Source organism: Equus asinus, chromosome 6 (genome assembly GCF_041296235.1).
Source record: "Equus asinus isolate D_3611 breed Donkey chromosome 6, EquAss-T2T_v2, whole genome shotgun sequence".
In the NCBI taxonomy this organism is placed as follows: Eukaryota; Metazoa; Chordata; class Mammalia; order Perissodactyla; family Equidae; genus Equus; species Equus asinus.
Window position 1 is genome coordinate 39823943 of NC_091795.1, and position 14206 is coordinate 39838148.

At 43.1% G+C, this 14206-nt stretch overlaps 1 protein-coding gene across 1 annotated transcript; it reads left to right on the forward strand.

Annotated features, from left to right (window-relative positions):
• The first annotated feature begins 542 nt into the window (after positions 1–542).
• Positions 543–5584, forward strand: LOC123286222 (uncharacterized protein C2orf78-like). Its single transcript, XM_070511477.1, has 3 exons — positions 543–591; positions 1979–2815; positions 3684–5584. The coding sequence occupies exons 1-3, from the start codon at positions 543–545 to the stop codon at positions 5582–5584; spliced, it is 2787 nt and encodes a 928-aa protein (XP_070367578.1).
• Positions 5585–14206: the final 8622 nt, after the last annotated feature.

The window sequence follows — 14206 nt, forward strand, 5'->3', positions numbered from 1 at the left end:
TTTTTTCCTTTTTCTCCCCAAAGCCCCCCAGTACATAGTTGTATATTCTTCATTGTGGGTCCTTCTAGTTGTGGCATGTGGGATGCTGCCTGAGCGTGGTTTCATGAGCAGTGTGATGTCCGCGCCCAGGATTCCAACCAACGAAACACTGGGCCGCCTGCAGCGGAGCGCGCGAACTTGACCACTCGGCCACGGGGCCAGCCCCTTCATTCTCATTTTTTAACTATGTAGATGTTTTGCCCATTAAAAATAAAACATAAGTTTCTAACAAATAATATCCTCTAACTTGAATCAGAAGGATTAATTCCTGTGTGTGATACGTAGGTTCCAAGTCAAGGCTGCTTTTCATCTTTATAAACATTTTCTTCCCGACACAGAGCGCGCACTGAGAAACGGCCACCATCTCTTTCTAGATCTAAGCTGCCCGAGAAGAAAAAGCAAAACTCAAGTGCCCCATCTCTGACTCCACATTTATCTCAGACAATTTTGTGGCATCCTTCCGGTTTTCCTACATTTAAATTTTTAAAAGTTGGATTCTAGCGATGACGGTGTTTTTAGTCTTTGGGGATGACCCCTTCCTGGATCTTGAAGGTGATAATAATTGAGGTTTTAGGATAAATAGAAAAACCTTCCTGATACCTTTTAAGTACTCTCTTCTGCATCTATGTGGTTATACTAATTGAAGTATGGATTTCTAGTAGGCTTAACTAGCTGTTCCTTGCGGCTCATGGTCAGAGAAATAAGAACGAGCACAACAGCGGAATTCCTTTACACTTAGGATGTTGCTCTCTGCTTTGTACCAGTTTTCACTGAAATATCTGTCTGCTTATATTGTGGCCAGCTATACATTCACATTGATAGCATTTTGATGCCTTTTAGGCCACTTTTACTGATCTACTCTGTCTGCACGTACTGGCTAGGAATTCATTCAAAATCACCTTCTTCTCGGGCTGGTTTTGGTAAATAGTATTCACTACAATGGAGCCGGCAATATTCACTTTCATGACAAAGCGTATATGATACAGAACTATCAGTAAACTGATTCTGCTTTGTTGCTTGCTGCATACCGCAGTTTTTATGAATATCTATATGGTTCTTTTTACTTCCTTGATAAATGTTTTCCATGATTTTTCACAGAACTTATCATATCTTCCTCCAGATAACAGATATGTCCTATATGAATTCATGTATGAATTACTATTATTGTTGTTGCTGTTGTTATTGTAACTACAGATGAGTAACCTGAAGCTCAGGGAGATTAAATTACTGTTTTCTTTCAAAAAGCACTTCTTGGGATGCACACCCTCAGGCAATCCTGTGGAGGTAGGATCAGAAACCAGGCTTGAAGAGGGTAAGAGTGACCCTTTACACCTACCACCCGGACTGACTACTGGGTGAACTCTAGGGAACAGCACGTGAACTGCACGAGCAAACAGACCCTGAAGAAGACAGTGCTAACAGCTGCACTGTTTTCTAAGGGACCAAGAAAACGCCTTATTAGGAGGTCTCCTTCTCCCGGGTTCTGGTAGTGGAACAGTCAGAGCAGAGTCCTGGCAAGAAGTCAGGAGACTTAGGCTCTGTGACCTGGTGATGATGCTGCCATAATGGGAGAATCGGACCACTCCAGCTGACCTCTCTGAGCCTCAGTTTCCTCACTCGTACCAGGAGAATGTCAGAACAGACCATCTCTGAGGACGTTCTGGTTTCAAGTGCTTCAATGCTAGCAAAGAGTAGACGAGTCAGGACTAGGGGAGGCTCAAGGGAAGGATGGGCAGGGAGAAGGGGGCTTCCAGCCTAGAGAACAAGGTGTGACCCACACCACATGGGGCTTCTGCACATCTCTGCCGCAGCTGGGAGCACAGGCAGTTACACAGAAAGGAACAAACTCCTCCCGCCCTTACAACCACCATAAAGGCGTGGGTGTTCGCTATCTCAGTGAGCACTGGGATGAGAGGCTTCCTCATGCAGCAACCTTGAGATGATGCTGCTCCTCAGACATTGTCAGAGTTGATCAGTCTCACTGAGTTTTTCTTCACCCTCTTGTTCCCTACAGAAAATTTCCAGAATCCATCCTTACTTGGAACTCCCAACTCCCTGCAGCTCTCTCTTCCTGTGGTGAGCGATGCAGCTTCCCTAGCAGGAAGTGTCTGCAATTTCTCCAGAGTCTCTGCTCCAGCCGTCAGTTCAGGATGGCTACTGCCATCAGCCTCGGGCACCTCTTCCCAGCCACTCATGGGCAGCGCCTACCTTTACCAACATTCTAGCACAACCACGCTGTCTGGAGTGACTGGCCAGAGCCAGAGCTCCAACTCAGCTGCTTCCTATCCGGGTCTCTTTGAGTGGGGTGTCCCAGGAAGCACTGCACAGGAGTCCTCTTCACTCGGAGACTGCACTCTGACTGTCACTGGCCACGACACAGCGGTTTCTTCCATGTCTATGGCAGCACAGTACGACAGAACTTCAGGTGCCAATAACCCGGTCCCACTGTATCCATCACTTTCCACCAGCCTTGTTCAGGGAACACCATCTCAGGTTCCAAATCAGGGACACAGCCTGTCACTTCCCTACCAGGAAGGAAGCCAGGTGTACTACTATGGTCACGGCACACTGGGGCCTCTGCTGTCTGGAGAACTTGGCCCCTGCCTGCAGTCCTACGGCTCTGTGTCCTACACAGGAGCTGGGGCCTCTGCTCCTCAACCAGAAATGGTGTTGGTACTAAAGGAGATTCAGCCCACACATGTCCTTCCACCAGCCTCCACCTCTGGGGTCTACTACGCTGCGTCTGCTCCAGCCATCCCACAAACCAGATTTCAAGGTGAGTACAAACAGCAAGAAGGCAGAGAAAGGAGGTCTGCATCCAAAATCAGGGTCAAATCTACAGCCGGGAAGCGGTGAGGCCACAGACAGGTAGAACTGAAGTCCTGAGACATGAGTGAACACTACCCTCGCTCAGTGCTGCCCATTTGAGACTCGACATAAGAACACCTCATACAGGGGGGCAGGGGGGACATTGTAATGCTCATCCATGCTACATGGCTGAGAACCCCAAGAGCACACCAAGGGACCCCATACCTCTCACCACCCCAGCTGCTAAGTGCCCTACTCCACCACATACAAATGGACTCCCTCTGCCGATTTACGGGTTAGTCTCCTGGGAAGGCCTGTCAGAACTATCACTATGATAGAGACACGCAAACTTTCCCTCGCTTTGTTCACTCATACCAGGAATAAGACCCTCTGTCCCGAGACGCTGTCAAAATTCAGCAGGCTAGGAATCTGTCCTTGCTCATATATTCCATCGGAAAGAGCTCCGCTCCCTCTCCTCGTCCACAGTGTGACGTGTTCTCATTCTCTCGGGAAAATGGACAGCATCAAAAAGACTCTATAGGAGAATGTTAGGACTTGTGAAATGTCTCATAGTATAAAACTCTCTTTTACTTTTTACTGCTCCTATGACAACCCTATGAAATAGAAAGAAAGCCAAGGGACAATGACATCCAATGATCACCAGTAAGAACCAGAACACTCGCCTCTTACCTCCTAGCACAGGGAGCTGTCCATGATCCTTAAGAGCCAGGAGAAATGCCTTGCCCATCGGGGGAAGGGACGTGGTTGCTGCACTGGTGTCTAGGGGGGAACATCTCACCCACCAAGGACTCACTTCATCCTTGCTTCCTTTGTAGTGGTGGAAACGTCCCTGGGGATGGAGACTTCCCTGGGGCTGCAACCGCCAAGCCAGAAAATTTACCTACAGCAAGCTCCAGAATTCCCCAAATCCTGCAGTAGCAGAAATACCCAGATGCTGCAGAGTGACCCACCAGCTGAGCTTGGGGACATGTCACTGACAGCTCCAGACAAGACTTCTAACAGTGACCTCCTGGCACTGTCTCCAAATCCAAAGAACTGGGATGAGTTTAACACCAAACTTGCAAAGCCCCTGGATCCCGACCAGATCCCAATACAAAACCAAGAGCCTCTACTACAGCCTTTAGAAATTCCTGATATTCTCCAGCTCCTGGCCTGCATCGATCCCCTCGGGCCAGAGGACCACCCTGCTTCCGAAAACGCTGATCTGGGAAAGAGTAGCCTGAGTCTTGAGGGCCAAGGGACACTGGAAAACGGGACCGAGGCTAGCGGTGGCTTTGCAGGCATCGCTACACTGATGGAGGATGGTCACCTTCCCCAACTATTCGACCCCTTGAAAGACCTTGATCAACCCCAAGGCCCCGAGCTGATCCAAGCCAAAGAGACAGGAGCCATCGAGTCCATCCAGCTGCAGGAAAAGTCGAGCGGCAGAAAGGCTGCCTCCGATAACACCAGGAAGAACAAACATCAGGCCTCTGAGCCTCTCGATGGTGCTCCCAAGGCCAAAATCCAGCCAAAGGACCCGGAGTGCCTGTCAGGGCGAGAAGGGCTTATTTGCAATGCTGCAGCCAGTGACAGGGCTCCTGAGAACGAGGCCGAGCACTCCAACAGCAAACCTCAGAAAGCTGCACCCAGCAGGATCAGTACAACTAAGACCCATGGGCAGGAAAGGACCAAGAGGACCAGAGGAAACAACCCCAAGAAAGCCGGAGAGAGTCGGCAGTCAGGGACTGAAGTCAGGGTGGAAGAGAAGCCAAAGATGCCCAAGATGAAGCGGAGGAAGAATCAACCCGAGCTGAGCCAAGAAACCTTTAAGCGGCCTCGAACCAGCCTCGGCCAGCACATGCTGGAGTCGGTGCAGGTGTTTCATGCTCTGGGGAGGAAGAGTGAGAAGAACACCGGGCCCTCTTCCTCCCGGGCCCTGGGAACCTCCAGCAACCCCAAACACCCCCAGCCCTGCCCAGCTATCAAACCGTGGCTGGATAAACCACTGGAGGGTCAGTGTCCTGAGGAAACTCAAGTCAAAGCCCAGAAAGCAGAGAGCAGTGCTGAAAAGGAGTGTCCACCTCCATCCCGGGACGAGCTGCCACCTCCTGGGAAGGTCAGGTTGGTACCTTTGCCTTTTCTGTCCGTGGACAAGCCTCCAGCTCGACCTGTTCCTCGGAGGCCACAGGCTCTGGCCTCACATCGGCCTGCTGTGGCAGACCCTGCCCGGCCTGCTTCCACCAACTCAGCTCAACCAACTGCAGTCAATTCCACCCACCCAGCTCCTGCATCTTTGACAGGTCCTGCCAGACCAGCTCGGCCAATTTCCACCAACCCCGCTCGACCAGGTTGGACCAACCCCACCCGGCCTAGCGGCCCTCAGTGTCCTGCTTCAAGGCCTGCACCTTACAGAACAGCATCTTGCACTTCTCTCCAGCAGGAGCCCGTTCCCACTGCTGTGCCCATGCTCCAGGCCCCGCCCAAGCCTCCCGCCCAGTATCTACTGGAGGATTTTAGCAAGCAACCAATTCCATGGAGGAAACCCGACATTCCAGGGCCAGTGATGTCAGAGCCCATCACACAGGAACAGAGGCCAGAGCGGGAGGCCATGAAGAGGCAGGCTCAACAGGAGCGTGAGAAGGCTGCCAAGTACACCTCTTGGGGGAAAGTGCAGTTTTTCATTGAGAGGGAAAAAGAAATGGAAATTTCTCTATATTACGGCTATGCAAGATAAGGCTGCTAGCATTGTTGCTGCCACATTGGGGACCAGTTGTTTTTCTATAGATAGATATTTCTCTTATTTTGATATATTTTAGAATTTAATAAAACAATAAGTACAAGTATTAGTTAATAGATGAGTAATAAAGAATCCTTTTGTGTTTGGAAATGCTGTTAACTGTGGTTATTCTTTGGAGGGGGAGGGGATCAAAGACTTCATGAGAAAAAAGAAGTACAGTTGGATGGGAGAATGAGGGAAAAGAGATACAAAATGAGGAAAGAGGCAGGAACTGGGTCCAGGACTGGGGAGGCCAAAAGGGGAGAGATTTTAGGGTTTTAGAAAAAGAAGTAGGAGTGAGGAAAATAGCAGAAGTCAGAAGCAGGGCCTGAGGGGAGGGTTAAAAGAGTAAAATTGGAATAGAGTTGAAGATGGCAGCCGACGAGTCTGGGTTGACCAGGACAAATGTAAACTGTCTCTCAGGGAGGCTGGTCTAATGGCTCATGACTACCACATCGGTGTTTTGGAAAACAAGAGCTTCAGGACACCTCCCCAAAAGGCTTGGGTTGCCTCATCCATGAATGATTATGCCTGGGAATGGTGAGTATAAATCATAGGGGAATCTACCAGATGAGTGGCCAAGACTCAGAGTTGCTCTGGGGGCAGCTGATAACAGGGGCCTCCCCACGGGAACTGCTGCAGCAGGAGGCCCACCCAGAACAGGGCTGGCTGAAAAATCACCATTTCCTCAGCACCTATGCACTAGGCCAGTGAGTACACTACTTCAGCTAACCTTTTTTTTTTTTTACTAAGGAAGATTTGCCCTGAGCTAACATCTGTGCCAATCTTCTTGTATTTTCTTGTGGGTCGTCACCACAGCTTGGCTGATGAGTGGTGTAGGTCCACCCCCAGGATCCAAACTCACCAATCTAGTCTGCAGAAACAGTGCATGTGGAACTTAAGCACTATACCACAGGGTGTGTCCCTACTTCAGTTAACCTTTGCAACAACACACAAGGCCAGAATCACTGAGCCAGTTCACCAGTCAGCAATGGACTGAGGTCACATTGTATGCCAAAAAGTAAAGCCGCTATCCGAGGCCTATACACCTCCTGAGTCCCCAGTATTTGCAAGTACCTGTGTTCAACCAACCTGTGTTTCAGAGTACAGTATCTGGAGGTTACTGGTGGACGTGATCCAACTTGTGGAGGGGCCTGTCAGGTCTTTCTCCATGGACACGGGTGCATGCTGACTTCTGTAAACATCATCCAAACCACACAGGAAAATCTGCTGGAAGATTCCACTGCCTGAAGTGAGAGCAGTAGGAGCATGTGGGCACTGAGTCACCTCTCCAACAGCCACAGGATGCAGGGGCCCAAGGATCCAGAGTTGCTCCATGAGAGGCCTCATGGGACGGCTGGAGGGAGTGAGGGGTGGGAGATTGTAGAGCGGGCGTAAAAGGGAACGGAGTGGCGGGAGGAGAGAGATGGGACAGCGTATAGTTACTACGGGAAAATTGGTAATTTACATTTATAAAATTTATTGGGACATAATTTCATGCCATAAAATTCACCTTTCAAAACTGTAACTTCAGTGGCATTTAGTACGTTCACAACCTTGTGCAACCATCACCATTTCTACCCCATCACATTTTTATCACCCCTAGAAGAAACAGCCTTAACCATTAGCAATCACTCCTCATTCCCTCCTCTCTCCAGCCCTGGCAACCACTCATGTGCTTTCTGTCTCTATGGACTTGCCTTTTATGGACATTTCATATATCTGAAAGAATACAACATGTGACCTTTGTGTCTGGCTTCTTTCACTTAGCAGAATGTTTTCAAAGTTCATCCATGTTGTAGCATATGTCAGTAGTTCATTCCTTTTATTAAAAAATTATTTTGCTGAGGTCATAATAGTTTATAACATTGTGAAATTTCAGTTGTACATTATTATTTGTCAGTCACCATACATACGTGCCCCCTTACCACTTATGCCCAACTCCCAACCCACTTCCGATCTGGTAACCACTAATCCGTTCTCTTTGTCCACATATTTGTTTATTTTCCATGTTTGAGTGAAATCATACCGTGTTTGTCTTTCTCTGTCTGGCTTATTTCACTTAACACAATATACTCAAGATCCATCCATGTTGTTGCAAGTGAGACAATTTTGTCTTTTTTTATGATTGAGTAGTATTACATTGTATATACACCACATCTTCTTTATCCATTCATCAGTTGATGGGCACTTGGGTTGCTTCCATATCTTGGCTATTGTGAATGATGCTGCAATGAACATAGGAGTGCATAAGTCTTTTTGAATTGTTGATTTGAAGTTCTTAGGATAAATATTCAGTAGTGGGATAGCTGGATCATATGGTATTTCTATTTTTAATTTTTGGAGAAATCTCCATAATGTTTTCCACAGTGGCTGCCTCAGCTTGCACTCCCACCAGCAGTATACGAGGGTTCCCTCTACTCCACATCCTCTCCAACATTTATTTTTTTCTCTTAGTAATTGTAGCGGTTCTAGCAGGTATAAGGTGATATCTCATTGCAGTTTTGATTTGCATTTCCCTAATGATTAGTGATGTTGAACATCTTTTCACGTGCCTGTTGGCCATCTGTATGTCTTCTTTGGAAAAATCTCTGTTCATAGCCTCAGGCCATTTTTTGATTAGGTTGTTTGTTTTGTTGTTGTATTAGTTCTTTATATACTTTGGAGATTAATACCTTGTCGGATATATGATTTGAAAATATTTTCTCCCAGTTGGTGAGTTGTCTTTGTTTTGTTCCTGATTTCCTTTGCCTGGCAGAAGCTCTTTAGTCTGATGTAGTCCCATTTGTTTATTTTTTCTTTTATTTCCCTTGCCTAAGTAGTCAGGATATTTGAAATATGCTTCTAAGACTGATGTCAAAGAGTGTACTGCCTATATTTTCTTTTAGGAGTTTTATGGTTTCACATCTTACCTTCAAGTCTTTAATCCATTTTGAGTTCATTTTTGTGTATGGTGAAAGATAATGGTCTACTTTCATTCTTTTGCTAGTGGCTGTCCAGTTTTCCCAATATCATCTTTTGAAGAGATTTTCCTTTCTCCATTGTATGTTCTTGGTTCCTTTGTCAAAGATTAGCTGTCTGTAGATATGTAGTTTTTTTTCTGGGCTTTCAATTCTGTTCCATTGGTCTGTGTGTCTGTTTTTGTATCAGTACCATGCTGTTTTGATTACCATAGCTTTGAAGGATATTTTGAAGTCAGGGATTGTGATGCCTCCAGCTTTGTTCTTTGTTCTTTTTTCTCAGGATTGCTTTATCTACGTGGGGTCTTTTGTCACGCTACATGAATTTTAGGATTCTTTGTTTTATTTCTGTGAAGAATGGTCCTTGGGATTCTGACTGGGACTGCATCGCATCTGTAGACTGCTTTAAGTAGTATGGACATTTTAAGTAGTTTATTCTTCCAATTCATGTGCATAGACTATCATTCCATTTCTTTATGTCATCCCTCTTAGGACTGATTTTGCTGCATCCCATATAAGTTGGTATGGTGTATTTTCATTTTCATTTGTCTCCAGATGTTTTTTTATTTCTCCTTTAATTTCTGCATTGATCCATTGATTGTTCAGTAGCATGTTGTTTAGTCTCCACATATTTGTCACTTTCCCAGCTATTTTCTTGTAGTTGACTTCTAGTTTAATAGCATTATGATCAGAAAGGATGCTAGATATGACTTCAGTCTTCTTACATTTATTGAGGCTTGCCTTGTTTCCCAACGTATTGTTCCATGTACACTTCAGAAGAATGTGTAGTGTGCTGCTTTTGGATGGAGTGTTCTATATATATCCATTAAGTCCATCTAGATTAGTACTTCCTTTAATTCCACTATTTTCTTGTTGACTTTCTGTCTGGATGACCTATCCATTGATGTAAGTGGGATGTTGAGAGCCCCTACTACTATTGTGTTGCTGTTAATTTCTCCTTTTAGGTCTGTCAATAGTTGCTTTACGTGCTTTGGTGTTTTCGTGTTAGGTGCACATATATTTATAAGTGTTATGTCTTCTTGAAGGAGTGTCCCTTTTATCATTATGTACTGTCCCTCTTTGTCTCTCATTGTCTTTTTTATCTTGAAGTCTACTTTGTCTGATATAAGTACGGCTATATCTGCTTTCTTTTGTTTGCCATTTGCTTGGAGTATCATCTTTCAGCTCTTTACTCTGAGTCTGTGTTTGTAGTCAGCACTGAGATGTGTTTCCTGCAGGCAGCATATTGCTAGGTCTTGTTTTTTAATCCATCCAGCCACTCTGTGTCTTTTGATTGGAGAATTCAACCCACTTACATTTAGAGTGATTATTGATATTTGAGGAGTTAATACTGCCATTTTATCAGTTGTTTTCTGGTTGTTCTGTATTTCCCTTATTTCTCATCCCATGTATTTCTGATGGTCAGTTTAGTTTGGTGTTTCTTTATGATGGGTTTCCAAGTTTTCTCTTTACTTGTCATTTGTGTCTCTCTTCTGATTTTTTACTTAGTGGTTACCATGAGGTTTGTATAAAAGATCTCATAGATGAGATAGTCCATTTTCTGATAGCCTCTTATCTCTTCAGTCTAAGAAGCTTCCATCCCATTCCTCTTTCCCATCTAAGTTATTGTTGTCACAACTTATTCCATTTTGTGTTGTGAGTTTGTGTTTAAAATGAAGTGTTTATAGTTATTTTTGATGCTTTCCTTCCCTTTATCTTTAATGTTATAATTGTTTGCTAACCTGTCCTGATAGAGAGCTGTGATTTTCTGGTTTTGTCTATTTATCTCCCAGCTCAAGGCTTTTAAACCCTTTCTTTTTTTTCAGATATGACGGCTTTCTTGATCATTTCTTTTCTTTCTCCATTGTATGTTCTTGGTTTCTTTGTCAAAGATTAGCTGTCAGTGGATGTGTGGTTTTATTTCTAGGCCTCAATTCTGATCCATTGTTCTGTGTGTCTGTTTTTCCACCTGTATCATACTATAACTTTGTAGTATATTTTGAATTCAGAGAGTGTGATACCTCTAACTTTGTTCTTTTTTCTCAGGATTGCTTTGGCTATTTGGGATCTTTTGTTGTTTCATATAAATCTTAGGGTTATTTGTTTTATTTCCCTGAAGAATGCCATTGGGATTCTGATTGACGTTGCATTGAATCTGTTGTTTGCTTAGGTAATATGAACATTTTAACTATGTTTATTCTTCCAATCCATAAGCATGGAATATCTTTCCATTTCTTTATGTCTTCTTTGATTTCTTTCAATAACATCTTAAAGTTTTCAGTGCATAGGTCTTTCACCTCCTTGGTTAAATTTATTCCTAAGTATTTTATTCTTTTTGTTGCAATTGTAAATGGGATTGTATCCTTGATTTCTTTTTCTGCTAGTTCATTGTTTGTGTATAGAAATGCAACTGATTTTTATATGTTGATTTTGTACCCTGCAACTGTACTGTATTTGTCGATTATTTCTAATGGTTTTTTGGAAGATTTTTTAGGGTTTTCTATATATAGAATCACGTAATCTGCAAACAGTGACAGTCTTACTTCTTCCTTTCCAATTTGGCTCCATTTTTTTCTTTTTCTTGCCTAATTGCTCTGCTAAAACTTCCAGTAGCATGTTGAATAAGAGTGGGCACCCTTGTCTTGTTCCTATTCTCAGAGGAATAGCTTTCAGTTTTTCACCATTGAGTATAGCCTTTATTATGTTGAGGTACTTTCCTTCTATACCCATTTTATGAGAGGTTTTTTCCCTCTCCTCAAAGCCCCAGTACATAGTTGTATATCCTAGTTGCAAGTCATTCTAGTTCTTCTATGTAGGATGCTGCGACACCATGGCTTGATTAGCAGTATATAGGTCCGTGCCCAGGATCTGAAATGGTGAACCTTGGGCCACCAAAGCAGAGCCCATGAACTTAACCACGTGACCACAGGGCCAGCTCCAAGAGTTTTTATCATAAATGGATGTTGGGTCTTGTCAAACACTTTCTCTCCATCTATTGATATGATCCTGTGATTTTTATTCTTCGTTTTGTTAATGTGGTAGATCACATTGATTAATTTGCAGATGTTTGACCACCCCTGCATCCCTGGAATAAATCCCACTTGATCACAGGGTATGATCCTTTTAATGTACCGTTATATTCAATTTGCTAGTATTTTGTTTAAGATCTTTGCATTTATGTTCATCAGCAATATTGGCCTGTAATTTTTCTTTTTTGTATTATCCTTGCCTGTTTTTGATTCAGGGTAATGTTGGCTTTATAAAATGATTTAGGAAGTGTCTTATCCTCTTCAATTTTTCTGAAGAGTTTGAGAAGGATTGGTAATAAATCTTTGAATGTTTGGTAGAATTGACCAGAGAATCCATTTGGTCCTGGATTTTTGTTTTTGGGGAGGTTTTGATTACTGTTTCAACCTCTTTATTGTGATTGGTCTCTTCAGAGTCTCTATTTCTTCTTGATTCAGTTTCAGGAGGTTGTATGATTCTAAGAATTTATCCATTTCTTCTAGGTATTCCAATTTGTTGGTGTATAGCTTTTAATAATATTCTGTTAAAATCCTTTGTATTTTTGTGGTGTTCATTGTAATTGTTATATTTGTAATGTGGTCTTCAGGTGGGTCAAACTACCTGGTTTCTTCAAAAGATAAAATTCAAGGCTGGAAAAAAAAGAAAAGGAGATACACATGGAAAGAAAACCTATAGATTATAAAAGACTTCAGAGACCTAACGATCAAATGCAAAGTGTGGGCCTTATATGAATCCAATTCAAACTCTTAAAAATAATTTTTATGACATTTAGGAGACATTTACAAATTTGAGTGCTGACTGGCTATTTAATATTAAAGAATAATATTAAGAAATAAAAGTCCTATATTTTAAATATACATACCAAAAATGTGCAGACAAAATTACATGATGTCTAGGATCTACTTCTAAATAATATGGAATGAGGGAAACAGCTAGGGATACGGATGAAACATGACAGCCATCAGCTGATAAATATTACAGCTGGATGAGTTCATGGGTGGACAATGACACCACAGCATTATGTCTGCTCCTGTATATGTTTAAAATATGTGATAATTATTTAGAAACAAGACACTGTGGGAAAGAGCTGGCAGTTTCTCAAAAGTTAAACATAGAACTCTCATATGATCCAATACCTCCACTTCTATCTATACCTCTAAAAGAATTGAAAGCAGGGATTTGAACAAATATTTGTACACAATGTTCGCAGCAGCATGATTCACAAGAGCCACAAGGTGGAAACAACCCAGCTGTCCATCAACAGATGAATGGATAAACACAATGAGGTATGTATACACAGTGGAATGTTATTTGGCCATAAAGAGGAATGACATTTCGTTACATGCTGTAACATGGATGAACCCTGAAAACTGTTATGTTCAGTGAAATCAGCCAGACACAGAAGGAAAAACATTGTTTGATTCCGCTAACATGAGGTACCCAGAATAGGCAAATTCATGGAGACACGAAGTAGAATAGAGCTCACTAGGGGCTGAAGGAGGGGAAATGGGGTTGTTATTTTTTAATAGTTACAGAACTTTTGTTGAGGATGATGGAAAACTTTTGGTTATAGGCAGTGGTGACAGCTGCACAACATCATGAATGCACTTAATGCCACTGAATTGTACACTTATGAATGGTTAAAATGATAAACATTACTTATGTATATTTTACCACAGTAAAAAAAAAAAGGAGGAATAATTGAGTTCAAGTTTCAATTCTTCATTTTCTGGGCCTCAGTTTCATCATCTGTAAAATTAGTAATTGTAACCATCTATGCTCTGAGCTTAGTGCATAGTAAGCACTCAGTAGGAGATTTTAGTGCCACTGCTACTTCATCAGCAAAGGATTGTTGTGAGGATTAACAATGTTAATGTATGTGAAAGTATTTTTTAAATGGCCAGCTGCTGAACTACAACTGGATCCTGTCTGAATCCCTTCCCCCACACTGATGGCATTTACAAAGCTCTTCTTCTGAATCACTGCAGTGAAGCATGAAGATGAGAACGCTGTCAGAAGATTTCCCCAAGGTCACCACTTTCATAACCGTTCCCTTCAGTCCTCATCTTACTGGAACTCTCAAGATCATTCCACAAAGTTGACTTCCTCTTATTCTTCAACACTCTTCTCTTGATTTTTTAACATCTGCTTCTAGTTTCCCTCCTAGTTCTCTGGCTTCTCCTTCCCAACCTCCTTTGTCTATTTCTTCTCTTCTTTGTAGGCTTTAAATATCAGGACTCGTTGAGTTTCTATCCTGGTACCTCTTACTCTCTACCTTCCCTTCAGCTATTTTACCCACTGCCATGGTTGTAAATATCTATATGCTGAAAACTCCCAAGTTGACTCCATCCTGGTCTCTTCTTTGAGCTGCAGATCTGTATATATCTGTATCATTGGCATTTCAGAGTTAATACATTCAAAACGGAACACCTGATCTACCCCCAAAGCTGCTTTCCCTCCCAGACTTTTTCATCTCTGTAATCGGTAACAATCAGCTACCAGTTAGTTGCTTGCGCCAGAAACAAAGGACTCAGCCTTGACTCACATCCAGCTCTTCACTGAGACTTGCATATTCTTTCTCCGGAATAGATCT